Source organism: Halichoeres trimaculatus, unplaced genomic scaffold, assembly GCF_033239565.1.
Source record: "Halichoeres trimaculatus isolate MK-OKI-2021-1 unplaced genomic scaffold, fHalTri1.1 fHalTri1_scaffold_3, whole genome shotgun sequence".
Classification (NCBI taxonomy): domain Eukaryota; kingdom Metazoa; phylum Chordata; class Actinopteri; order Labriformes; family Labridae; genus Halichoeres; species Halichoeres trimaculatus.
In genome coordinates this window covers 33,315,635-33,342,234 of record NW_027437181.1, presented here as the reverse complement: position 1 = coordinate 33,342,234, position 26,600 = coordinate 33,315,635, and the positions used below count along the sequence as shown (strand labels likewise).

Sequence of the window (26,600 nt, the reverse complement as noted above, 5' to 3'; positions counted from 1 at the left end):
TTTGAATCTTCCTCTTCTTTATTTTTTTTAAACCAGATTACTGTTCAGATGATAAAAAATGAAAATTATAAATGTATTATAATACATGTTTATTCTTTGGATTGCAGCATAGAATTACATAAAAGAATTAAATTAATCAAAACCCAAACTTGTGCTCAGATTTGTCTTTTATAAGTCTTAATATGCGCGTATATACACATACAAACAAAGAACAACCACTCCAACGGAGCACTCACACGTACAAACAACACGTCAAGACAAACCCGCTCCATAGAATCAACAGTAGCAAAAAACAAAGAGAATGATTAGTCAGGGTGATATAATACTGGTGACCACATTAAAATGCTTCACTTATGAAACCTCCTTGTCAGCTCAATGTGTGAAAGGTTACAGGACTGAGGGGGCTTTTATTTTGCAGGAGTAACTCAGTTTATTTAACTCCATGCCTTAGCAAGCACCAAAGCCTCTCCTTTAGCGTCAATCAGCCTTTCGTTCTCACACAGCCCAGCTACAGAGGACTGCAGGTACCTGTGATGATATACGGTGACACCAACCACCCTTAAAAGCATGAAGAAGAAGAAGAAGTGTGTCTGAATTTTCCTGGAAAGTAGACCCAGAGATGATCAGTCACTGCTAAAAACTTTAGAAAAAAGTCAGCGCTGCTCAAACTACCGGCCTGGTATTGCTTGTTTGTGTGTTTGACTCTGATATCTGAGAGCACACGTCAGTGAAGCGGGTTACAGCTCTCTGTCAGCGAAGAAAGGCCTCAGGGAATAAATTGGCAGAACACTGGACGCGCAGGATAAGGAGAGAGGTAGTAAAAGAGGTGAACACTCACTGTTACGGCAGGAAATGTGTAGTCATGCCTTGCAAATGCAAACATTGAGCCAACTGTTTTTCTGAGGGTCTCATGTTTTACCCCTGAAGATCTGCGTGTGGTGGTTTATTGATCCCAGAAGTCTTCGGGTTTGAAGTTTACAGAAGGGTGAGTTCTGGTTTAAAAAAAAAAAAAAATCTGCGTGGGTGTCATGACTGACAGCAGCCACCAGGGGGCAACATTTCTCTCCTGTTGATGATATTCTTCTTCAGACAGCCATCTCTATCAGATGATCTACCTCTGAGCAGTGATGTAATCAGAGGCTCCTCTTACCCTGATGTCAGAGAGGATCTGTTCGCACTTAACCTGAACAAATCTGTACAGGTTTGAACGCCTCTGCTGAATCCTGTCCAGGTTGAAGGCCACGAAAAAACACAAGACAGGTTGCTCCAGATTCAGACAGTTTGCTTAGAACTTCAGGAAACAAAGATATGGGACATTTCAGAGCAAAAGAGAAGCACTTCATGAAAAGAAACCAAAAGTAACAAAGAAGACAAGTACAGATCAATATGCAGTCTGAATATGTTTGGACACACATATCACACCAATAAACACCAAGCTGAGTGGGTAGTGTGGTTCTTACACATGATACAGTCACATTATTTAAAACACTGCTGGCTTTGATGGAATTAAGTTACAACACTGAATCACATCTTAGCACAACAGTAATCTGATGCTAGTTTTATATTTTTTACAGTTTTCTATTCAAATAGCTCTAAAGGTCACGTGCATCACGGCCCATGAGCTACAGTTCTTTTTTTCCTCTCTTATATCACACTCAGTGGGATAAATGTACTGTGGAGTTTGATAAGGAGGCTGTATTAGGAAAATACAGTCCTGTGTTTGAGCTTTGCTCTGCTGTCACACAGAGTAACTGCTCCATGTTCAGCTAATTTTCATCTTTAAGTTGAGCAATGAGTGAGGGAACATACAGCTCATGAATATTGATCCAAAGAATGAAATGAAAACAGGAAAAAACTCAAAACAGCAGGAGATTTAAGAGCAATGATATTTATATTAAAAAAAAAAAAAACACATGGTTGTATTTACTTCCTAAATATAAAAGCAATCCTGGATGAAGTCATCCATTCCCTCTGGAAACTTCTGTGCAAATGAAGTGAAGCGCTGATATGGAAACAGTGTGTGAGGAGGATACATGGTCACATGGTTTCTGAGGCACAACAACATAAAGGGACTTCCAGAAGCCTGAAGTGATCTCAAACCCCTTAAACTGTGTCCTAAGCCCCAGCCATGATGGGAAAAAGCACAGCAGCCACACACACACACACACACGGCACGCTGAAAAACACCAGGACAGGGTTTGGTCCTCGCTTAGAGAACGATAAAGGCGCTGCTGATCGTTTCCCATCATAGAAGGAACTCAGACACAACAGAATCAAAGTCTTCCCAACATTCACACACACACTCACACACACACATACCCACACACACACACACCCACCCACACCCACCCACACACACACACACACACACACACACACACACACACACACACACACACACACACACACACACACACACACACAAACAGAACAGAACACCTAACTCCCTTCCTTCATTACCACATGACTTTTTGAACCACAACATTGCAAAGGACAACCAACTCAACCTGCAAATCACTTCACAACCTGCCGACCAATCACATAACAGACAGCCACCACAGTAACCAGCCGACCAACCAGACGACTCACAGGTCCTGGCTTCAGTCTAAATAATAAATACAACCATCAAAAACTCCTCCAGGCTGATCTATTGTCCCACATTAAATCTCTCTCTTTATAAAACTAAAGCAGGAGGAATTTTCTCACAGAAAATGATCCAATCTGTCCTTCCGTATCTTCAGGGCTCACACAACAAAGTGCCTCTTACACGAAATGTACTGCTTCATACTGAAATACGTTGGCCACTTAACCGAAGCACTTACAACAGTTCAATCTGGGATTAAAAAAGAGAACATCAAAGTCCAATCTAGCGTACATTTAGAGAAAAAGATTAAATCCACCAAGTTACTTTACAGGTTAATTTACAACGCTTATAGCAGCAATTCTCATTGAATCATTTGTGCAATATTTATCAAAAGAAAAAGGCTTTTTTAATTTTCATGCGATAAATGCATGTGTACAAGCATTTAAATATAAATAATTCATTCAGGCCTCTGCAATTAAGATACTAAAAGATCGAATAAAACATATGATCCATAAAGATAATAACATACTGAGTGTGTCTATATGCACACAGCTTTCATACACACATTTTAAATCATCTTGTCAGACACCTGCACAAGGATAAAATAATTCAGAAACAAACATCAATAATATGTCAACTCATGTGATCAGGCCTGTTCTCACGAGGATATGAAGGTAGTTCAGCTTGGAAATGCGACATAATCTAAGTCTACCAAAAACCGTTAATATAAACATCCCAAATCAGTTAATCCAACGTCTACACACTGCGACAGACACACTTTACACCAACCTTCATCTGAGGCCTAAGACACATTATTGCTCCTAACAAAGTGAGAAATGTCGCCCCCTGAAGGCCAGACCTGAAACAGCATCAGGAGAGGTATCCTGGTTTTAGCGCGGCATCACTATGGGTCAGGCTTCAGGAACTAGTAAACCTTCATCTCCCATTGTGCAACTGTTTTAGTTTAAGCATCTTACAGCCACTTACATCCCTGTTTGAAGTCACATCTATTCTTACAGGTTAGAAATGAAAGAAACCCACTTCCTGTACGATCATTATTTAAGTACCTGCAATAAAATCAGCTCTCTTTAATCCAGATTTTTATAAGTCACCTTAAATTTGAGTTATTTGTTTAAAAATAAAAATAAAACATTACATTGCTCAACGTTACTTAAATTTAACATTTGACTCATAACAGATGGAGGAAAATTAGACTTTTCTCTGGGAGTTTGTAATTCCAAAATGTTTTAATAATCATAGGTTTGAGTTGCAGGGATGTGACATAGAAACATAGGCGCAACCCCAACACAGTCGAGACAGATATCTGTCTAACATGAGTCTGGTTCTGTCAGAGGTTTCTGCCTGTTAAAGGGAAGTTTTCCTTTGCCATTGTAACTTGCTAAATGCTGCAAAGTCCTGTACTCATGGTGGATTAAAATAAGATAAGACCCCTTATCTTGTCTTGATGTTGGGTTTCTGCTAACAAAATTTTATTAACATTTACAGGTCTAAACCTGTAAATGTTTTTGTAAAGTGTCTTGAAATAACATTTGTTATGATTTGGCGCTATACAAATAAAGATTGATTGATTGATTGAGATAGAAAAGTCTTTTTTTTTTTTTATAAGTAAGAAGTGAATTACGTCAAATACTCAGTCAAGATAATGAATGTCTTATTTATCTACAAACACTGACTCATTTTGTTTGAAACTCAGGTTTCAAACAAAAGCTCCAGTGAAGAACTTTAAACCAGTTTTGAGATGACATATTGAAATAGGTATTCCAACACCAATCTGATATGAGTGCCAACTTTTCTCTATCCTTTTGATATGAGGATGAGAGAGAATTACTATTTGGCAATTTCAGGCTTTTCTAACTTTGTGATTCAAAATAAAAGGGCATTTAACTGACTGTATTATTACCTTATGGGAGTATAAATGAATAAATGTGTAAATGTTTGGTGAGTAGACCAACAGGAGTCACACTCAAACTGTGAACCTCAGCAGAGGATAATTTAGGAAGTAAACCTGGACATAATACAAGTTACAGTCAGAGTTTTTGGATAACAAGTGTGGAAAAAACCCTCCAAACTGCTGAGCTGCTGCAGCTATTTTCTGCCTCAAAATAGATTTTGTCAAACAGAAAAAGGGAGAAGGTCAGTGTAAAGTGTTGCAGTCCTTCTGCAACGTGATGTTCAGTTAAACTCCCATTTAAAAAAAACCATCAGTCAGTCAGTTCATCTTATTCTGTCTTCCCTAGGAATGTGTAACCAAGCAGAACTGATTTCCCGATTGATACCTTCACAAAAACTCTCTCAGCTGTTATATATATAAAAAAATCTAGAAACTTATAAAAACAAATGAAAAGCACAGAAGCAAATCCCCTCAAGTCTGAAACGGCCAGAATAACTTCAGCATGTCTTTTTTACTTTCTGTTCCTCCACACATACCCAAACCAACCCACCACCACTCTGAAAGTCTACTCTAAACAGCGCCTCCTGGTGTCCACATGCAAGGATCAGACATCACAGAAGGCCCACTCAGATGGAGGACACACTCACACTTGACATTACGAGTTGATCCGTCTTTCTTTTTGTCTCCTGCACCATGACCACAGACACATTCTGCTCACATACAGAATCTTCTCCACTGTCCCCTGTGCAAAATCAACTTTTAAAGCCTCCAAAGAAAACAAAAAACAAACAGGAGCTCCCGTAGTGGCTTTGTCCTACAAGGACATAACTTTTCCTGCATTAAACATTTATAATCTTTAACATTAACATGACTATGACAATATGAACTGTCCTGTGCACAAAGGGCAACGCTGTACAACATTTACAAACACACACACGCTCACATAAACACATACAACCTCCTTCCTTCCCCCTCTACAGTCCCTGAGATCACCTCACACTTAGCTCAAGGCATTCTCTTTAACACAAACACAACTCAGAAATTAAATACACGGAGACACAAATGCAAACCTAGCCATGATGAAGGCACATTCTGGGAGGAACTATCTTCAAGAGAAAGAAAAGAAGTCCAAGAGGAGAAGACGAGTCTCACACGGCCAGTCAAAGTGTTCGTCTGGAGCCCGGAGAGCCCTGGAGAGTCGCAGCCGAAGTGGGGGATTTTTGGAAGTTGAGTCTCACAGATAGAAGGTAAAGAAGAATATGCAGGGATGCAAAGATGTCACAGGTGAGTCTCTATGACCAGCACACTTTAAGCCCTGAATCTGAAATTTGTAGAGTGTGTCTATAAATAAAAATCTGACCTTTTCCTCATTTATAAAAAAATGAAGCACATGTGGATGGTTGAACTCAACTGGAGAATATAAAAGTAACAAAACATAAAGACAGCTGAACGGCAGCTGAGAGATGGAGAATTTGGATCAAATAAATCTGACTGAAAAGTATCAGATGTTTATTCCTAAGATTAAAATTAACAAAATTATATTTTATTGCAATAAGGAGAAAGAGTCAGCTAACAAAAAAAAATTATCTTGGCCTCTTATGAAATTCAGTTCATGACATTATCACCACAGTGACTCATGACTTGGTTTGCACCCCTGTATATTACCCAAGAAGCACCTGTTCTAGTCTGCAGCATCCAATCCGAACCCTCTGAAGAGCTACGGCTCAACAATTATTGACTACTGTTCACTCACAGCAGTGTTTCATTGACCGCCATTCATTTCCCCACGGTATGGAGTCCTTCCATGGACTTCTAGAAACTGTGCATAGTCCGTCTTCCACTTACTTGCATTCTTCCTGAAAGGTCTCCTCACTGTCTGTATTTGTATCCATTAGCTGTGAATGGATGCAGTGACTGTCGTTTGGACCAAAGGAGGGCAGGCAGCAGTCTGATGTATGAGCCTGTTGCATAGCTGGGAGGAAAAGAGGACAGGACAAGAACCTGGACTGTGGGGAGTTTGTCTCTCCCTTTCAGCTCCACGTGATCGTGTCTCAACTGCTCCAGGATTTACGGTTCTCTGCTCGTCGGGAAACAATGGCTTCTCCTCGCAGAACAGGTACGTGAGGAGCAGAGAAGTCCCCTGTACGCCGAGTGGTCCGATCGCGAAAGGTAAGGCGGTCTGGGCGAACCAGCACTCCATATCCTGGTTTACAGTGGAAATATCTATGACCTCCAACTGAGCCGTCATTTTTACCTGCAGGGAGAAAATAAAGCACGATGAGATCTCCTGATGCTATCATGATAAGAGGTGGTAATGTAAGTGTTCCTGGTCAGCTGATTGGATGTTTTATCTGGTGTTGTTGATGTTCTGTTTGTTTCCATTTCTCTCTTTCTGTATTTCTCTCTGAGCCAAACACAGTAGAATTACAGACGGCTATCCAACATGAACCTTGCTCTGTTTGAGGTTTCTGCCTGATTAAACCAAGTTTATCCTCTGTCCTCCAAAGAGTTTTGTCTAAGCTTCTTTTTCTAAGTATCCTTGGGAAACACGACTTATTCTAAAACACTGCCTGGTCAAAAAAAGTTGCACACTCTAAGATTTTGTTAGACTACTTTCAGCTTTGATTACGACACGCATTCACTTCCATCTAGTGGTGCATTAATTTTTCACCAAAATCTTGTATTGATGATGGTAGAGTCTGACCACTGCATAAAGCCTTCTCCAGCACATCCCAAAGATTCTCAATGGGGTTAAGGTCTGGACTCTGTGGTGAAAAATCTATGTGTGAAAACGATGTCTCATGCTCCCTGAACCACTCTTTCACAATTTAAGCCCAATTAATCGTGGCATTGTTATCTTGGAATATGTCCGTGCCATCAGGGAAGAAAAAGTCCATTGATGGACTAACCTGTGCGTTCAGTATATTCAGGTAGTCAGCTGACCTCATTCTTTGAGCACAGACTGTTGCTGAACCTAGACCTGACCAACTGCACCAACTTCAGATCATAGCACTGCCCCCACAGGCTTGGACAGTAGGCACTAGGCATGATGGGTGATCACTTCATCTGCCTCTCTTCTTACCCTGATGGCCCATCACTCTGGAACAGGGTCAGTCTGGACTCATCAGATCACATGACCTTCTTCCATGCTACAGTTAGCCTCACTGATTGGTGGTTTTCTTAGGGCTGCACAGCTGTTCAGTCCCAATCCCGTGAGTTCACTTCACATTGTGGGTGTGAAAATGTTCTTCATTTCACTATTTAACATAGACCTGAGTTCTACTGTTGTTTTTCTTCAATTTGATTCCACCAAATGTTTAAGTGATAGCCAATCACGATCATTCAGGACTTTCTTCCTAAAAGACAGTGGGTCCTCACTATCCTACAAGTTTTTAATAATGCACTGGACAGTTTCAACTCAGTTTTAGTAGTTTCTGCAATCTTCTTAGATGTTTTCTCTGCTTAATGCATGCCAAATTTTTGACCCTTCTCAAACAGACAAACATCTTTTCCACAACCATGGGATGTGTCTTCACACATGGTTGTTTAAGAAATGGGAAGCAACTCATTGCACCAGTTGGGGTTAAATAACTTGTTGCAAGCTGAAAGATAATCACCCAAGTAGTAATCATCCAATAGGAGGCTTGTACCTATTTGCTTAGGTAAATCCCGGTGGTAACTTTTTTTTTGGTCAGGCAGTGTACAAACAAAGTCTGATCAAATTAAATTACGCTGCCAAAATTTGACACTAGTGAAAGCAGTGTTAGTGTAATGAATGTGATGACTTGGGTAAACTGACCCAGCACTTGTGTACCTACCTACAGGAGTGTCCAGCTCCACCCCCACCCATACTCCTTCAGCGAACTGCGTCACTCCCACAAAGCGCACTGTCCCGGCTTTATTGCTTCCTACTGTAACATATGCCCCCTCTGTCAGCCAATCAGGTAGTGCGCTGTCTTGGCTAGGCTCTTCATCATCCACAAGAATCTCCAGCCTCTCAAAGCCTTCACTTCCTTCTCCTCCTCCTCCCCCTGAGTTGAGCAGCTTGTGTTCAGAAAAGCTGTTTTCTGCAGTTAAGTTGTTGTGATTGGCAGAGCTGTTAGACGCAGACGTAGAGATGGCGGCCATCTTGGCACCAAACTGAGAAGAAGAGGTCACAACATCGATCCTGTCAGCACCCTGCTTCTGGGGGTTTGTCGCTATTGTAGTCTCAGTAGCAAGAAGGGAAGAAGAGGAGGACGAGGGTTGAAGGACGTCAGACAGGGTGACCGTAGAAACACTACTGGAGAAGTAGCCGCTTGACGACTGGCTGAGGGGACTGAGGGGGGTGATGTCATGCGGGTCATGCACAGGAAGAGGAGGGACTTCTGGGAACTCGGACCGTCTGTCTTTGGTTGGGGGCCGTAGAAGAGCAGTCTACAGGAAACCGACCATGGGAGCAGACGAACGCACCGGAGCATGCAGACAAGGCAAAATAACAAAACAACAATCAGCAACAATAATAGAGTGTCTGAAAACAACAGTCATTCTTTGAAAACCAAAAGGGCGATAAGAGTTCAAAAAGAATGTTTTGACATAACCCATCAGGGTTTATGTGCTTCAGAAGAAAACAGTGTTGAACCATTCTCATAATCAGCAAATGTTTAAGATTTTGCAGCCACGCACTGGGTGACAGCAAGATTGAAGCTAATTACAGAGCTAACTGGAACACTGTCATTGTGAAGACATCCTGGAGACAAAGCTCAACTAAAGATAAGTTAGAACATCTTAGAGACAGACACATGAGGTAGATTCTGACTTCATTTCACTTCTTGTAGCTTTGTAGGTGTGACGTTTTGTTTGCTGATCAGCTGCAGCCCGTCTCAGCCAGAACACGCTTTGAAAGATATTTTTGATCTCTCTGAGTTTCTGCAAGATAAATTAAGGCTACTAAAAATAATACAACATAAAACAGTCCTGTAAATTTATTTAAATACAGACTAAATTGGATAATCAAAGAGGGCCAGATTTATTTTTTTAAGACAAAAACTGTGATTTATTTGAGCACTGTTATATCCACTTACTGTGGTACAAGTTAAACCTGGTTCATACCTCTATGTCTAATTAATACCACCATGCACACACGTTTTGTGTAGTCCCGTACCCACGCAAAAGCCTGGGTTTACAGCCTGAGGGGTATCCCCTCCAAAATGTTCAAAACAATGCACTCTGCAAGCCCTGTGACTGGTCCACTGGGTAACATGGTATTTCCTGCATTAAAAATGTTTCCAGCACCACCATTACCTCTACCTACACTGATTCAACAGCTGTATACTCCATCTATTCCAGTGACTCTTCTCTTTTATTTGCAATAAATGCAAAAAAATCAACTGCTGCTCAACATTATCAGCACCAACTCTGACATCATATAATTGGATTTAGTCTCCATGGTTGCCTGTGCACAAACAAGTAGATAATCTAGCAACAAGTAATGGGCCATTGGTATTTATTACTACGGTCTGAAACTGTGCCTTTGGTTTTAATTATGTGATCTGTGTGGATTGCAAATTGAACACTGAAAAACCAGGGCAGTTATCTAAAAAAATTATGCTCTACACTTGTTAAAACAACATGTTAGATGCCTGTTTAAATGCGTAATTTGCAATTCTGTTGCTGTCATAGTGTTTTATATGACATTTCTACCTTTTTTTAACCAATTAAAGAAAAAGTCTGATTAAACTGTCAGATAGTGTAACCACAGAAGCATGAAAACTATAAAATAATTCACCTTCCTAGAAGTTATGTAAGTGTACTGATGAAATCAGTTATTTGTTATGAAATATCATCTTGACGTATATTAAAAATATTCCATTTCTAAACTTGATAATCTGGGTTTTGTTGTACTGACTGAGTCAGTTTGCTGTGGACATCAATGTTTTCTCTCAATTTCGGGGTCAGTTGGTTTAAAATGAATTAAAATTTCTATTTTTACAGTGTACTAGACTGATAAAATCACATTTAAAGTAGCTTGTTTTTGCACAATATCAGATTCCGCTACAAAAAACATGGGTTACACCAAGTGACTTTGAGGAAGAGCAATGTCATCACGCTAATAAGTATGTATAAGTATGTAATGCTGACCATAGTGATTGCCTTGCTTTAGCTACAGTGTGGAGTCAAAGCAAAATTATAAACCAGGGTTTAGAAAATGATGTGTGTGGAGTAACTGCTTAAATATGTTTAAAACATATGTGTTGCAGACTCTTCTCCTCTTTGTCCTCAGGGGTAGAATGAGTCAGAAGGTCTAAGAACCAGCTCTTAGTGAATTTTCAGCACTAATTACTGGATGTTGTTGATGTATATTGTTGCAGCAATTGATTGTGGTTAGCTGGTTAGATTATTCTACATCATAAAAAAAAAGAAAAATCATGCACTTAATTGGCAGCACCTGCAGCCAAATAACTTGTAGCACTTTGTCCCACTAACTAGGTATTTCCTTCTGTCTAAATTCTTTCTTGTGTTGTATGTCGCTTTGGATAAAAGCGTCTGCTAAATTAAACTGTTGGAGTGTTGACATGAAAAATTCCTTGAACATTAAAAATCTCACCGTTTCAGTCTTGACTCTGTTGTCATCTCCTCCTGACGTTACGATGCGAGGGACATGCTGCTGAGTGACCAGACACAGTGATGACACGAAAACAACAACACTGGCTAATTCACAAAGGTGAACTCAGTTGGTTTGCTTGGAGCTAAAACAACTTTGAGAGTGTAAAAGATGTCATGGTTTTAACTTTAAGGTTTAAAATATCCAACAAGAAACATTTTTATTAACTAGTCTTTCAGCCCTGGCTGCTGATTCTTGGCATGCTGATTTATGCTCAAGAGTTCATTTTTCAAAGCTTTGATTATTGATGTGATGCTAAAAAGAAGGGGAATAAGAGTCAGTCAGCTTTCCATGGCTGCAAGGGTCTGTTTCAAACCAACACAGTGAACTTCTGCCATGGACTAAATCCACCTACAGGCTCTTTGCTGTTTTATTAGTCAGATAAATGATTGTTTTGGAAGGGGAGTGATGTGAAATTAAGTTGACACAAGCAAGATTTACCCTCAGAGGCAATATCAACACCTCAATAAGTGGGCATCTGTTGGCTTTCCCCTCTTTTTGTTACATTAAATTGGGGGACAATAGAGGCATGTCGTCCATCTTTAAAAACAGTAAAAGAATAACACTTTTATGACACTCTGCTGACTGAATGCCACCATTATTCACATTCACAGAAACCTTGAAACAGTAACCAGGGAGCTTAACTGCACAGTCTCTGCTCACCTGCTGGCTCTGCGGTGAAGGTCTCAGCTCCTTTTTTTCGTCTCGTGCTGGAAACAGAGACTTGAGCAGTTTGGGCATCTGGGGGACCAGCGCTTTAACTGAAAGATAAGAGGCAGCAAGTCCTGAACGACCTGGGGGAGGAGGGGTTGGGAAGGTGTGGGAGGAGAAAGAGGAGGCAGGAGAAAGGAAGGAAGCAAGGAAGGAGGAGCAGGTGTGGGAGGCAGAGGAGTTGTGAAAGATTAAGACAGGAAGTTGAAAGCGAGTCCAGAAAATGGCCTAAAAACCCAACACAGCGACAGACTGACAGAGGAAGATATCAGCTCAGATGTTTGCTTTAGCTACAACATTATGATAAAAAACTCTAATCACTGGAGTGTAAAACAGAAATACAGAAAAATCATTAATTCTGTTCATCAAACAGAATTAACCTAGAAGCAAACCAAATTAACATAAGAGAGAAATCACAAGACACAACAAAAACTCAGATCGATCTGTTTGGATCAATTCAGCAGACATAGAAAAGCTTTGCTAATGAAGATGAGGGGAAGACAGAGGACCACATGGCACTTAAAACAGCAGGGAATTAATTTTGACAACAATGAAAGCAAACAGTGCAATGAGACACTTCACCTCTGCAGGGAAGGACGGGAGTAAAGTGGAGACCCAGGTTTTAGAAATGGAAACGAGTGGGATTATGAAGTAAACTACTGTATTCTGAAAACATCAAACACAAGGACAAAATGATGGCAGAGGAGGGGAAGCAAAACAAGAAGGACAGAGTAGCATGATTAAATTAAAGTTTATGAGACAGAAGCAGAAATGGACAAAATGGTTTTGCAAGAAAGAGACGAGAGACTATAAGAATTTGTGGCAGAGTCAGAGGTGTGAGCATGGAGAGACGTGATGCAATAGAAGAGAGCAGGAGAGTGTGAAGGTGAAAGAGGGAATGAAGGTGAGAGACTTACCTTGCTCAGCTTCCTGGTTCTGGGGAGGAGTCATGCCAAAGGGAGTTGGGGACTGAGACGGTGAGGTGGAGTAGGTGGAAGGGGAGGAGGCCGGTCGAGGGAGGGTGCGTTGAAACTGAGAGGGCATGAAGATGTCTTGCTGACTCTCCCATCGACCCTGAGAAACAGGAAGAGAGAAACACTGGCTTAGAAATATGTTTATCGTGGATCATGAACAGATAGGTCAAAAATGTGACATGTTTTACCTTGTCATCCAGCAGGCAGGTTGTGGACAGGTCTTGTCTACTTCCTGACAACTGCAGATGGAGGGAGAGCAGGAAGGAAGTTCATGAGAGAATGTTTGTTGTGATAAATTCAGTAGAGTTGTATTGTGTTAGTAATGTACCCTGTGGACTGAAGGTGAACTAATGCTTCTTCTGTTTCCCCTCCCTCTGCTTGTCAGCTGCTCCTTCACTGCCACTTCCTAAAACACAAAGGAACAAAAACATATGACGGTTTGAGGATTTCTAGTTTTTCAAGTTTGGTTTATCTTGTAGGTCTGGTTTTTGTTTTACAAATGAAGAGATCCTTTCCACTTTCTCAGTCTACCTGTCTGAGTCTGTCCAGGGTCAAGATGTTCTCCAGACTGAGAACACTGCGGAGGTATTTCTCAATAGCAGCCTCATCATCACCAGACTGGCTGTTGTGTGCACTGGCAGCGAGACGGGCCAGCATCTCCCTGTCCTCTGATCCAGGAGCATCCTAACAGGAGTAAACAAGAGACGTGACTTAAATGATCCATCCTGCTGGGATCGTTTTCAAAGTGGATGTCAAATATTTTCTCTGTGCTTACCCCAGGGATGTTGGAGACCACCTCAAAGGTGACTCCACAACCAGGGATGGTGCTGCGTGTGGACATCCTCCTCAGAAAGTTGTGTGCAAAACCCTGACGGCCTGGGTTAACGTTGACACAGATCCTCTTTCTCAGGACAAGCTGCATGTCTGCAGGATGACTGAGCTGAACCACTACCCGAACTGTCAGGTACACTCGCTGCTCCGGCCATGCCCCACCTCGACTGAGCTGTGGACATTCATGGACAGTGGAGTCCCATGATGCCTCTGCTTTCACCTGCAGGGTCAAAGATCACTGCGAGTTAGGGACAAAGTTCTCCTACTGAGGCAGCATAAATACAGCTCATGTAAGTCCATCATCACCTCTCCATCGTAGTGTTTGACGATCTGCAAGTCAAAGAAGTCATCCTCATCCTCTCCACTCAGGGTGGCGTCCCAGCCTCCAGCTTCAGGAACCTCAAACTGATCTTGAGAGCTGAGGTCATCAGCTGAGAAAAGAAATACAGAAAGCCAGAAATGAGTCTGCTGAAAGAAAAAAATTAAAAGCAGAATTTAAAGCCAATAACTGACGTACGTTTGAGGTTCAGGAAGAGAACAGGAATGTGAGTCTCCATGCCGGGCAGAGGAACCCTAAAAACAAACACACCATTAACATTGTTACCCACATGAATGGGTGTTGTACACAAAGTCAAGGTAATTGCAAAGAGAGATTGAAAATTCAGGGACATGAACACATCCTTCCATGTTGCGAAGTACCATTCAGCAGGAGCTCCAGGAATACCGCTGCCAGCAGAGGGCACCATGACTGCATTTCTCTCCTCTGTCAGAGTCAAGCGCCACTCCAGCAGCTGAGCCTCCCTCTCTGTGTCATCCTCTGTTTTTTCTGTGTACAAAAACATTCAAAACTTCAGCTTAATTTGAAAATCTATAAATGAAAAACCCAGTGCAGCATTTGACATTTGATTGTGCAAGTATGTTTTCTGACTGCTTGAGAGCTGATTCTTACCAGCTTTGCTGACCAGACTCTGCAAGTGCTGGTCCAAATATTCTTGCCTCTTGGTGAGAGCAGCTAACCACTGCCGCCGCAAGCGTTCCAGGTCTCTTTCCTTAAAACAAATCATTTAAATAACCAATTCAGACTTTTGTTCTCCTCCAGCTATTGTTCACAGTATAAACAGAAGACGTATCAAAATAGTCTACCTGATAACTGTCCATCTCATCTATCTCCTGGTTTGCTGTAGTGTTCCTGATCTCCACACACCCCACTGACACAGCAAGCACTATTTCTGATATCAGAGGCATGGTGCCAGAGTCCTGGACTGAACGTACATCCACCTGGATCCGCCTCGACTGACCCTAAAGATGAAGGAGAGGAGGAAAGAGGTGGAGACAGATGCAGATGTTAGTGAAAATACAGAGCATGTTTCGAGTTGATTACAGCAGAGGTTTGTGACCAGGCAGACTGGCAGTTGTGTGCGTTGCTTGTCTTTACCTGTCGAAGCTGAAATATGCCTCCAGTCCGCACATCTCTGGCAGGAACCACTTCCACAGGGACAAAATCTCCATTTTCGTTAATCTCCAGGATTTGTATCCACAGCTCCAGGCGTCGTGTTACTTCACTCCACCTACAAAAGCCAACAATATCAGAACATATCGCTACATGTGCATGTGAAGACTTAGTTGGTAATATGTTTGTCTTTTTGTGCCTACCTGTCTCTTAGTGTGCGTGTCTTGGCTTGGATGATGCTGAGGTCCCAGAGGGCAGGGTTTCTTCCTGCATCAGCCTGTCTGTGTCCAAATACCTCGATGGCAACTGCCCCTTCAGTCAGGTATTCAATAAAGTCTTCTGTAACAGACACTGCCAGCTCCTACAGGGCAAGAGAAAGACTAGTTTCAAATATTCTCTATATATATCCAAGTGTGAAACAAAAGCCAACACAGTTCACGAAAGAGGTATGTTTGATTTGTTGTCTGTCTCTTTTACCTTGCAGCTGTCAAACACCACCATGCAGTGTGGGTCCTTGGAACTAGGAGATGAGGATGACGGATCAACCTCAGGAGCCACGATGATGGGCTCAGGTTGATCCCAGAATGCGTACTGACAGAAGACGAAGTTGGACAGGTACTGAGGAAGACCTGTGGCTTGTAAGATCTTAATCTGTAGAGGAAACACAGATCGAATTTATCAAAACATCTGAGTGTATTGCTTCTTTAGGACACACCAAGCAACAGACCCTGCTCCAAGTAAAATAAAAACATTGAACTTTGAGAACAACCTAAATTTGAATACGGTAAGGTCAGGGAGACTCTGTACTCCTCCAAATCTGCACGTCTTACCATGCAGACTAGTTTGCGGTCCTGGATTTCGTTGTCTTGGTTGTTATCAGATTCATCTCCTCCAGCCATGTTGTCCTCCAACGCCCCTCCAACCCTCACCACCTCCACATGTAGACGTCCAGCCACCTGAGAACCAGAGAGAAACACCTTTACTTCAACAGTGTCAACAAAATGTATGTCAGTCTGTGTCAGGATACCCCACAATTGCTGTCACACCCGTTGAGGCTCATTAGCTGGCAATCAATAATGAAAAACTCTAAAGAAAAAAAAATACTGACAGTCACTGAAAAGGTAAAAACACACATGTAAAAACCAGCATAAAAGCTTCATGGAGAAAATATCAGAGATGCAGAAATCACATTTTTGCTCTGGAAGTAGACTGAAAAGCTTTGAAAGAGAGGTACAGGAATCAGTCAACATCAAGCCTGAAACTACCCACCTCCCCCTTCTGGTTGATGATGGGAACGGCATACTGCAGCTTGACATCATAAAAGAGACAGGAGAGGAAGACATTGGCAACACCGATCAGACTGTGGTTCTCCTGTTCGTCAAAGAACGGGTCTGCTCGCCGGAAATATGAGCGCATCATCTAGCCAAGGTGAAAACAAAACACAAGAGTATAAAAAAACCCTGTCTTATTCCACACTGAGTGCATTGTCTTGATGACTGAGCAAGATTAGTGTCAGAACTCTTGTAGCTTCTCTGTCACTAAACTCACAGGGTTGTCGTCTTGGTTGTTGTGGTTGTACTCCTGCCACTCCTGGTACAGCTCTCTCATGTCGACCAGACGGTTCTCCATCTTCTCCAGACTCCATATCTGCTTGCCTCGACAGCGGCGTCGAACCTGAATTGCTGGTTCACTGAGCACTGCGTCCCTCTTTACACAAGAAGGAGGGCACAAAGGTGAATTCAGAGAACGCCATGATAATGCCCGAAATACACCAGATACGTCTGCAGTGCGACTCCATTGCCCTGCATCTTGACTGTGTTTGTCAACTTATACTGGCTGTCTGTTCAGTCCGACAAGCTGCATGACTGACAGACAGCTGGAGTCACAGACCGAGGAGTTCCTGCGCTTCCCTCTCCTTTAATAAGTCGCTCTTTGTTCATGTTGGGCTGTAAAACCTCAAACCTGTTGGCTCCTGGTCTGGTTCTGCTCATTATGCCCGTTCATCATCATAGTCAAGCTAAACACAAACTGATTTTGACATGGTCTGTTTTAGTTTGAAAGTCACTGGGTGTTTTTAGGTCGTTTCCGTTCACGACTTCCTGTCCCACTCAATCTTTCCTACACTGAAGTTATGAGTCACAGCTCTACGTCCGTCCAAAATAGGATGGCTGCGTATTACCTGCAACATAACCAGCCACGCAGCCGCACTTCCACAGAACGGATCCTATGTAAGTTGACACATTCATTAGAATGAAACCTATTTGATCTGTTTGTTGTAACGAAATGGAGATGCACTGCAGATGCATCCGGTGTATTTAAGCCGTAAAAGTAGAAACATGGAAAATGTGAGCCATCGTAAGTGAGTGAATGAGAGACCTTGCGGTTTGCATTGAGGTTGTCTGACGGGATCTGCAGAGTGACTCTGTACTCTGTGTGCCTCTCCAGCTCTTCACTAATGAAACAGGCTTCCTGCACCAGGAGGTTAGCCCTCACTATCTGCTCCCTCAGCCGCCGCAGACTCCTCACCAGCACTGCCTCCCTGATGTAGAAGAGGAGCAGGTAAAAATGGAGAAGGTAATTAGTTTTGCAGTACTATTTGGTGATGAATTATTCATCTAGGTACACACACAGGCACTCTCACCTGTCCTCATTCCACTGCCTGAGTCTGCTCTGGGCGCTGGTTGAATGGCTCATCCCTCCCATGCTGAGTCTCTCCAGGCTGCGGTAGTGAGACTGCTGTCCTTGAGCTTGCTGGCCAGTCGTTGTTCCTCCAGTGCTGCCGGAGGACAGGCGGTCGGGGTTCAGTTTCTTGCGGAGCTGCTGGAGTTCCTGTTCGTACATTTGTCTCTGTCTCTCCAGAGCAGAGCGCTTCTCCTCCTCATGCTGTCTCTCCAAAGACTGGAGGACAGCCTGCATGGGGTCTGTCAGGACAGGAAAAGCCCAAAAGTTAGTTTAGTCAAACTAAGTGATGTGCTGTAAATTCACGATACAGATCCTTCACCCTACATTCATTTCTTACCATTACTACCGAGGGCCTTCATCATGACCTCTGTTTGGGCAAACTCATAGGAGAAGCTGACTTCACTGGACACTTCGCTGGCTGTGTCACCGTCTGCATCCAGCTGCTCACTGCTGCCGCTGTTCTTCATCACACCCCCCTCACCCTCTTCATCTTCAGCTCCTTTGCGCCGTTTAGGCAGATTGATTCTGCAGGTATAATGTTTCGTTAATGACTATAAACTTTTGGCGCTGTCTTACTTAGCATGCCATAAATAAGCTTAATTAATGTGTGTAAATCTACCTAAAGAAGTGGTTGTTTCCCCAGAGGATTCTGTCACCATGATGAAGCTGAAGGGCACTGGTAACTGGAGAACCATTGACACAGTTCCTGTAACACAATGAGGAAAATGGTTTTCAATGCATGGTGCAACATCTCAGGTTAAAAAAGAAAATCACAGTTTAAACTCTGAAGATGAACACTGCATGAATCAACTCTGTGGGTTTTGGGAGATTAATGAAAATCTAAAAGAAATGTGTTGCCACATTGGTGGGGTTTGTGACTGTACTGAAAAGATGAAAAGCCAACATTTATTTTTTTTGTATTACTTTTTTTCCTAGAGTCAATTTTTTTCCGTGTACCTACCGAGCATTTCTGTATGGGGTCAAAATGACGGCAGCATCGGTTGTTATGTCGATGACACAGTGCTCTGCCTGAATACCCATCCCACACAGCTGGATGTCCTGAGAGTCTGCTGAGCCCACCTTTGTGTGTTCCTGTAGCATTAAAAGCCAAGATATCACCAAACAGCTGAGAGTTTGACAGACAGGAAACTGTGATTGAGTGATGTCAACAGAAGCGGGACCTTACAATTATTTAGTGTTTAAGCTTTTTTAGAAAAGGAATTACAACAGGCATAAACTTTGTTTTACTCTCTAATGACCCTCATCTGTTTTTCCGATATACAATAAATATTCCCTCCTGAGTTGATGCATGATTTTAACAGGACATATGGAAAGATAATTTTATCAAACACTCTTTAAACTCAACTCGAAGTGATGCTCTGAGTAAGTGTGTACATGTGTGTATGTGTGAGTGTATACCTTTAGGTAGTACACTAGCAGTTCATTGAGGGCAGGATCAGCATTCAGGTTGACAAGAAAACATTTGTCATCTCCGACTTTAATCCCTGAAGACTGGAGAGAAATACCCAGGCTCTCTAACTGCTTCTGACGCTCCTGCAAACACAGAGGATACAGAGTACACACACTTTCAGTACAATATAAAGCATGATATATAAAATAATAGTGGGGACAATAGTTTGTCTTACTTGTGCAATCTCCTCAGTTTTGCGCAGCTTCTCCTCCCAGGTGACAGTCATCTCTTGAATCAACTTTTCTGATTCCTCCAAGCGGTCTTTCAGGTCAGGAGCCTTCAAAGACTGAAAGAGTACAAACAGCCAATCAGAGTTTAGTGAAAGTAGAGATTTCCAAACGTTAGCTATAATGTTTAAAATGATATCTCACCTCTGCTTGGGTCAGTTGTACTCGCAGTTTTTCCACCTCCTCCCTGAGCTCCCTGATGATGCGGGCATTGGGGTCTTCATTAACGACTGCGTGGTTAACAATGTTCTTTGCTCTATCTGCATAGCGAAGCGTGGATAGTGTCTCATCATAGTTGTCAGCTGCTGGACTGACAGTTGCAACCATTGCTGTGCGACTGTTGCCACCAAGACAGTCCTGGAGAGAGGTAACACGTCGAGAAGGAATGCAGGAAGAAAGAAAAAAGCACGGAGAGAGAAAAGAGGTGAGATCAATGATTGCCTCATGAAAATAAAAAGTATGCAATGACTATAGAAAGGAAAATATGTATGTATATGATTGATATATATATATATATATATATATATATGTACCTTTAGTAGCCATGTCAGAACAGAGTCTCTGTAAGGAACAAATTTATTTTTGTTCTTCGCTGTCCCCTGTTCAGCTAGCGCTGAGATCACCAGCCCCAGTGTAGTGAGTGACCTGAAAGCACACAGAGGGGTTTCCACTTCAGTTCATTTGTCTGCTTTTAGGTTGGTATCACCACGTTTTAACTCCTTTAAGTGTTTGTTTTTGTCGTGCTAAAATGATTATTTCTTTAGAAGCTGTTTTTTTTCTCAGACACACATTTGTAGTAATGCAGTGCTTTAAGTATATGGTATAAATATGGTTTCATATTTAAATGTTTTCTTGAAAATGGCAAAGGTTAGTCTGTAGAGTACAGGAAAAAATAATTAATAGATTAAATAGAAGTAGTTTAATTAACAATCAGACAAAAAAGGAAAATATATATTTTTTTGAGTTTAGGAAACACACAAACGTAGTTTTGGGTGTCAGTGTGTTACTGGCACGTGTGATGAACTGCTCATCCATACTTGTTGATGTTGCTTCCCTCCTTGAGCCGCTCTCCTGCTGCTCCAGTTTTTGCGGCACGCTCACTTCCAGCCAGGTCCACCAGACTCAACCGACTCACCTTCTCCCCACTTGTCTGCAGAGAAAGGAAGATTAAAAAGTCTTTTTATAGTTTCACCATGTATCTCCTTTAAACAACTTTGATATTTTTCATCCGAAAAGTAGGAACGATTTTATTTGTGCAGCACCTTCATGCAAACCTGAAGTGTTTGATCTCACGACAAGTGGAACACAACAAAAAGCTGATAAGACAAAATAAAAAAACGCAAGCAGTTCACAAAATATTTAGGCTAGTTTAATAAATTAAAGTGTTAAGATAATGATACCTACAGTGTAAACACCTTTCAGAAGCAGAAGAACCTCCCTTTAAAACACCAACAGAGTTTACTGTTAAGATCCAGGGCCCCAGATTATTTATTTTTCTACATGTTTTCTGCTTTAAATCTAGTTTTAACTGGGCGCATTTAATGTAGTTATATGGTCCAGGTGGAATTACATCAACAAACTTTAAACCGACACATGGCATGCACAGACCACAGCAATAAAGGCAATAAGGGCTGTTGTAAATGCCACTATGACTGGGAATTTTCTGTTTGTCTTGAAACAAAATGCATCATAAAGTTTCATGACATGGGCTTTTTATTACACTGCAAAATGCAAAGAGCTTTTGTTCTCTCCCCTACTGTCCTCAGACTGGGGGTTAAAGGGTCTTTGGCTCAAGAGTCAGCGAGAAGGCAACTCACATCAACCAGGTCAAAAAACAGTCCCAGCTGGATTTCCAGTTCCTTATGAGAGGAACTCCTTTCCGCTGTGTTTGCAATGGTAAATTATAATGTTTTCTCATTTTCAGTCTTTTGTCAATTGGTTCACTTTGCTACTACCTATCTTAACAGGTCTATCATTGAGGTGGCTGAATGTAACACCTGATCCTCTCCTGCAGCACCTAGCTGACGTCCCTTGTTTGTGTCAAACAGACAATCCAATAGACCATCAGTGGGATATTGTGGCTATAACACATATGCTGTAAAAGCTCCATCCATTATGTGTTTTTCTAATTAGACTCCAACAGTTCCCTGGAAACGCAGGACAAACAACGAGGTGCCTGACACTGCCTAGCTCCTGTGTTATTACCCTTCTCCTTATTTATTCTAAACATGAAGGCCTCCATGAATCAGTCCACATTCTACACTTCTCCTACTCTCTTTTAGATGCTGTGACCATTCAACCCAAGTTAGGTCAACAACTTCAGTGTTAAAATATAACTGTTTGACAACACATGGATTTGACATTATAACCTGTCGCTGCTTTTCTGAAACTCTAGATTTTGGTGTTGTATAAAGATAATGAATCCTGTCTCCTTAAAGCTTTCTGCAAAGAAGGGTGTTACTGTGTTGGGAAATTGTCTTTATAAATTTCTTCCTAAACGTCTTGATCTCGACCTTATATCTAACATCAAAATAAGATCTTTAGGGGAAAAACTGAAAACCTTAAACCCAAAAGACCAAACTTACTGATAAAATCAACCTCAGCTCCTCTGATGCACAACAGCCCCAAGACCATTTTTCCAAAAGTCCCCAGACTAAATCAATTTATAAACAAACAGGAGATCTTTATCATACTGAGCAAACACTGAGCAAGTACGACCTAAAAATAAATTAAAGCTTTTCTAATAATAGGGCCTGAAGAGCTGATAGAGAGTGGGGAGACTGTGAGCTGAAGAATAAAAATGAAGAATTAGAGCTCCTGATTGAAAAGATCAATGACTGAAATCTGACACAGTGCCTGCTCCTATTACCCAGTCACATCAGACTTAAAGGACAAATCAAACAACCCTTTAAAACGAGACATTCTTCAAAGTAAAGACAGTTATTTGTTTAACATTCTGATTGTGGTTACCTAGAAAACAATAACTACAACTTGGTGCCAAGAGGAACCCTTTTGCTTTAAGGTACTGGCTGGACATTGCTGAGAAAATATACAATATAGAAAGACTCACTCATATTTTTAGGATTCAAAATACAGAATTCCTCAAGAAAACAAACAAACAGGACACCTATAAGACTGCTCGCCAACACTCTTTGCTGAAAGTGACTTTCTGAGCTGCTTAATGCATATAGATGCACACGAGTGAAAAAAAAAAGTGTCCCACTGATTTGTGTTGTGTTTTTTTTATCTGTTTGTACATAAGTGTAAATGTACAAGTTGAAATAAGGATTTGGAACATTTGTAGTTATCTAAAGAAGCACTTGTGTACATTTTTTATTCATTTTGAAATGCTCTTTTCTAAATTAAAACCAATAAAGTTGAAGTTTCAAACAAACTAGTCTACCCTTTGTTCTTTCATTTTCAGTTTGACTTTTATCTATGTGTAACGTATGCAAGGAACAATACCAGCCACAGTATCATTATCTTTACATTTAATACCAGGGACAGTAACTTTGTAGACTCCAGGGCCACACCAAATAGTGAATAATCAAGTAGAGATTAGGAGGAAAATAGAAGAGGTAAAAATTAATCCCTGTTGGTTTTTCTGTTTCAACTCTGCACAAGACTTAACCAGTTCACTTGTAATAGCTGGACTGAGTTTAGAAAAGCAGGGAACAAATTTTGCAAACAACAGAGTTACAACAAAGGGCTGAAGTCCATCAGACTGAACTTTGAGTTTTGTGACAGTTTGACATGTCAGAGCAGAGCATGTGCATGTTAATCAGAGGAAATCCTGCAATGAGCCCTGGGAGTGTCAGAATGACTCATCCAGCTCTGGGTGACTTCACTGGGTGTAATGTTGGCTTCTTAAACAGATTCAACACTGTTCCTCTTCAAACAGCACCACCTGAGCCATTAGGGGGCACAGATGAGCTCTGAAGCTTTTACCTACTGTCTGTCCGACTATTGTCAGAAAAAAAAGGTAATCAATGCTGTCAAACAACACAAATGTTAGGAAGGGAACAAAAAGTGAAGTAAGGGTTCAACATTTAAAGGCTGTAACAATTAGTTTTTAACCATTTTAAGTCAGGAGAAAATAATTTCATCACCCACTACTCTGACAGAGCTGTTTCTCTTAAGATGACTGACACTTAATGTCCAAAAAGCAACATTGAAATTTCTTTGGAAAAACTTATTTGATTTTTACCAAACTCTTTCTTTTTCGTCTTCTTTTTTTCTTCCTACACCCTTTCAAACAGAATAAGCTAAACTAATGACTTCCTAGCTCCACAAGGCAACATATACTGAACCATGGATCAAACAACAACTGTCTCAACTAATCAATAATAAAATCCCCTAATGTTTATTTCTATCACCCTATACTGCACTGTAGCCTTTATGTACATATATTTAAAACTTTCCTATTTCAATTTAAACTTGTTTTTTCCTTATCTTATTCTTGCTTTTTTTTTTTTTTTTTAGCTTTTTTTTCTCTCCTTAAAAAAAACAACAACTTCTTTTAATCATTTATCTTACGACTTAAAATTTATTTAAATTTAAATTTAAAAAGCACAGTGCCTCACTGGACAGTAGCAGCGACCTGGTCTTGTAAGGCTTGCAGTTGTCAAAGAGGAGTGTCCTGTCAGAGCGTAGGGTCATGTTAACTTTTCAGTTCAATTCAATTTGTTAATCAAACGAGGAGTGACAAATTTATAAAAGAAAGAATTGACTCATCCAGATTGTGAACATGTCAGCTGAGTGATTCACTCATCGACTCAACCGTCTGTGCTGTGTGCTTGGTGGACCTACTGACTGACTGACCAGTCTGGTGACTGATTGTGGGTGTGTCTTGAAAACAGAGCACGCTGTATCAGCTGACAAACTGAAAGTCATGCCTGTGAATTATTAACAAGATTCACTGATGGTTAGTTTGTCAGGAAACAAGAGCAAGGAGCAGGAGAGACTAAGTGGGTCAGCAAAGGAGGGAGAATGAGCTCTTTCCTTGGAGTGTCGGGTCAGACCGCTGAGCTGACATCATCACATTTTGTTCCCAACTTTTCACCCGGCAACTGATCAATCCAAAAATTGGCAGACAGCGTGTGCTTAGTCATGCACGAACAACAACACAGACACTTCCGTTTTGTTACAGAATCAAATGTGTGGATAGAAATAGTATTATGATACCACATTGTGAGGGAGACCAGATATTTACTGGTGAGGAGACTCAGACAACTCCGACGTGCACGAGAGCTGAATGGGACACAATTAAAAGAGGATTGACTCGTTCCAAATGCCAAATAACTTCTGCTCTAAAATAGTATGCCAGAAAGGCTGCTGGGACCTGGCTCCGCTCCCAGCAGCCTCTTTGGCACCATCCCCTTTCATAGAGGTGGACACTAATTATCTACTGGACTTGACGGTTGACAGGTTCAGTTTAGAGGACCACACATCTACAGCCATCTGCATCTTTTCTTCATCTGCTGTCTCCACTAATTCTCTAACATTTTATTTTCACATAACTTAGAAATTAAAATCTTAAACTGTGCTTCACCGAAATCTGTGTTGTGTCTTACCCCAGACTGTAAGTCTTTAAGTGTGTGTGTGAGGATGATGTTGAAGACGGCGTGTGATCGGCTGCTCTCCTCATTCATGTTGGTTGCTGCAACAGTCCGAGACTTATTCCCCTCTGACATTAGAGACTCGATGTCCTGTCAGAAATCAAAACAACAGATTAATAAAGGAATAATAATATCTGCCCTTTAATGCAAAGAATACTTCGATGCGATAAGATTGTGCATAATTCTTTATTAAGTGAAGTTTCCAGTTTTTTTGGTAACATAAAACCAGAGCTTTATATTATTAAAAACAACGTTTACCTTGTAGCTGGTCACAGCTAGTCGAGACAGGCCATCCACGTAGGGACCCAAAACTTTATGTTCCCTCACCCTCAGAGCTTGTCTCCCCCTGCACAGAGAAGAAACACAAGCTCAAAAAAAAAAGAAGACAAAAACATGGTCACTGTTGGTGGTGTCAGTGTAGGATCAGACGGGTCTGTCCGCTGTCACATTTCTTAGAGACTTTGTGGGCCCTTGACTCTCTGACCCTGATTCAAACTTTCTCCAGGTCAAAGAACTTCATCATTCTAAGCAGCTAAGTGAAGCCCATATGGCTGTCAGATGGTCTGCTTCTCTTTGGCCCCTTTTACGGAGGTCAAAGGTCAGAAAGTGAGAAGAGGTCAGAGGTTATGGTGTCTGGGGCAGCAGACGCAGGCCTGGGCTCCTGATTTACTGCTGACCTGCTGGACATGAACTGGACTCCATCAGTGACTTTAGGAAAGATCTTTTTATCTACTGACCAACAGCAGCTGGAGTCACCAGAATCTATCAGACACTTTCTCTGTTTGACCAGCTTTAACTTGTGGATAAAGCACAAAATTACTTCAAACACTGTTTGTTTGTCTCTTAAGTCTACTTTACCGTAGGCCAAAAAAACAAAAAACATTTTACAAGCATTAAAAGTTGAGCCCATAACTTTTGTGACTTCTCCCCCTGCAGATCAGAGTCTTTATAGTCCGCACTTGTTTATGAAAACCTCCAGTGACTCTATATCAACACTTTATGCAAAGTCTTCACACTAGAATTCACATTCTTGCTTCTTCATTCAACATATTTTTAAAAATCTGAAAATGTGTTTTCTTTTTAATTTAACATTTAACAAAATAAACATTTCTTTAATTAATTCTGTTTCTGGTTAACTAACCAGACACTTGAAGACCTGCAGAGTAGGCAAAAGTGATCTTTTATGAAAAGAGGGCTGAGGTCATACCCTTTGGGATCCAACAGATCTCGGACCTTCTCATTGTAGATCTCCATATAGGACACCTCAACTGTGAAGCACTCCTCTTCCCGCTCTTCTTTCTGAGTCCGTTCAAACAAAGCACTGCACAGCCGTGGAATCAGACCAGGCTGGTCCACTGAACCCATCATGGTGTACGACTTTCCTGAACCTGAAACAACACACAGGGACAATGTCAACTTGAGCGAAAAAGGCTGAATTCCACACTCAGCCTGCAAGTAACACAAGTAACAATCATATTTCCCCGCTGTCAGTTAAAA

At 41.4% G+C, this 26,600-nt stretch overlaps 1 protein-coding gene across 5 annotated transcripts in view; it reads right to left on the bottom strand.

Annotated features, from left to right (window-relative positions):
- kif13ba (kinesin family member 13Ba) overlaps positions 1-26,600 on the bottom strand; it is a 51,333-nt gene continuing 24,733 nt past the window's right edge. For 2 of the 5 annotated variants that reach the window (XM_074665922.1, XM_074665921.1), the window contains exons 7-39: positions 26,311-26,491; positions 25,362-25,449; positions 25,059-25,193; positions 20,523-20,635; positions 20,019-20,130; positions 19,630-19,842; positions 19,434-19,544; positions 19,207-19,341; positions 18,749-18,879; positions 18,407-18,493; positions 18,125-18,312; positions 17,747-18,026; positions 17,482-17,644; positions 16,654-16,812; positions 16,375-16,524; positions 15,936-16,061; positions 15,583-15,756; positions 15,309-15,466; positions 15,091-15,223; positions 14,799-14,954; positions 14,605-14,704; positions 14,355-14,481; positions 14,173-14,228; positions 13,962-14,086; positions 13,600-13,875; positions 13,356-13,508; positions 13,153-13,230; positions 13,013-13,063; positions 12,768-12,924; positions 11,803-11,933; positions 11,083-11,142; positions 8,315-8,912; positions 1-6,750 (exon numbers count right to left, since the gene is read on the bottom strand). In XM_074665922.1, the coding sequence (XP_074522023.1) occupies positions 6,548-6,750; positions 8,315-8,912; positions 11,083-11,142; positions 11,803-11,933; positions 12,768-12,924; positions 13,013-13,063; positions 13,153-13,230; positions 13,356-13,508; positions 13,600-13,875; positions 13,962-14,086; positions 14,173-14,228; positions 14,355-14,481; positions 14,605-14,704; positions 14,799-14,954; positions 15,091-15,223; positions 15,309-15,466; positions 15,583-15,756; positions 15,936-16,061; positions 16,375-16,524; positions 16,654-16,812; positions 17,482-17,644; positions 17,747-18,026; positions 18,125-18,312; positions 18,407-18,493; positions 18,749-18,879; positions 19,207-19,341; positions 19,434-19,544; positions 19,630-19,842; positions 20,019-20,130; positions 20,523-20,635; positions 25,059-25,193; positions 25,362-25,449; positions 26,311-26,491 (5,108 nt within the window). In that variant the 3' untranslated portion in view covers positions 1-6,547. The remainder of the gene's footprint in view (positions 6,751-8,314; positions 8,913-11,082; positions 11,143-11,802; positions 11,934-12,767; positions 12,925-13,012; positions 13,064-13,152; positions 13,231-13,355; positions 13,509-13,599; positions 13,876-13,961; positions 14,087-14,172; positions 14,229-14,354; positions 14,482-14,604; positions 14,705-14,798; positions 14,955-15,090; positions 15,224-15,308; positions 15,467-15,582; positions 15,757-15,935; positions 16,062-16,374; positions 16,525-16,653; positions 16,813-17,481; positions 17,645-17,746; positions 18,027-18,124; positions 18,313-18,406; positions 18,494-18,748; positions 18,880-19,206; positions 19,342-19,433; positions 19,545-19,629; positions 19,843-20,018; positions 20,131-20,522; positions 20,636-25,058; positions 25,194-25,361; positions 25,450-26,310; positions 26,492-26,600) is intronic. The other 3 variants (XM_074665923.1, XM_074665924.1, XM_074665925.1) reach the window with 3 other exon arrangements.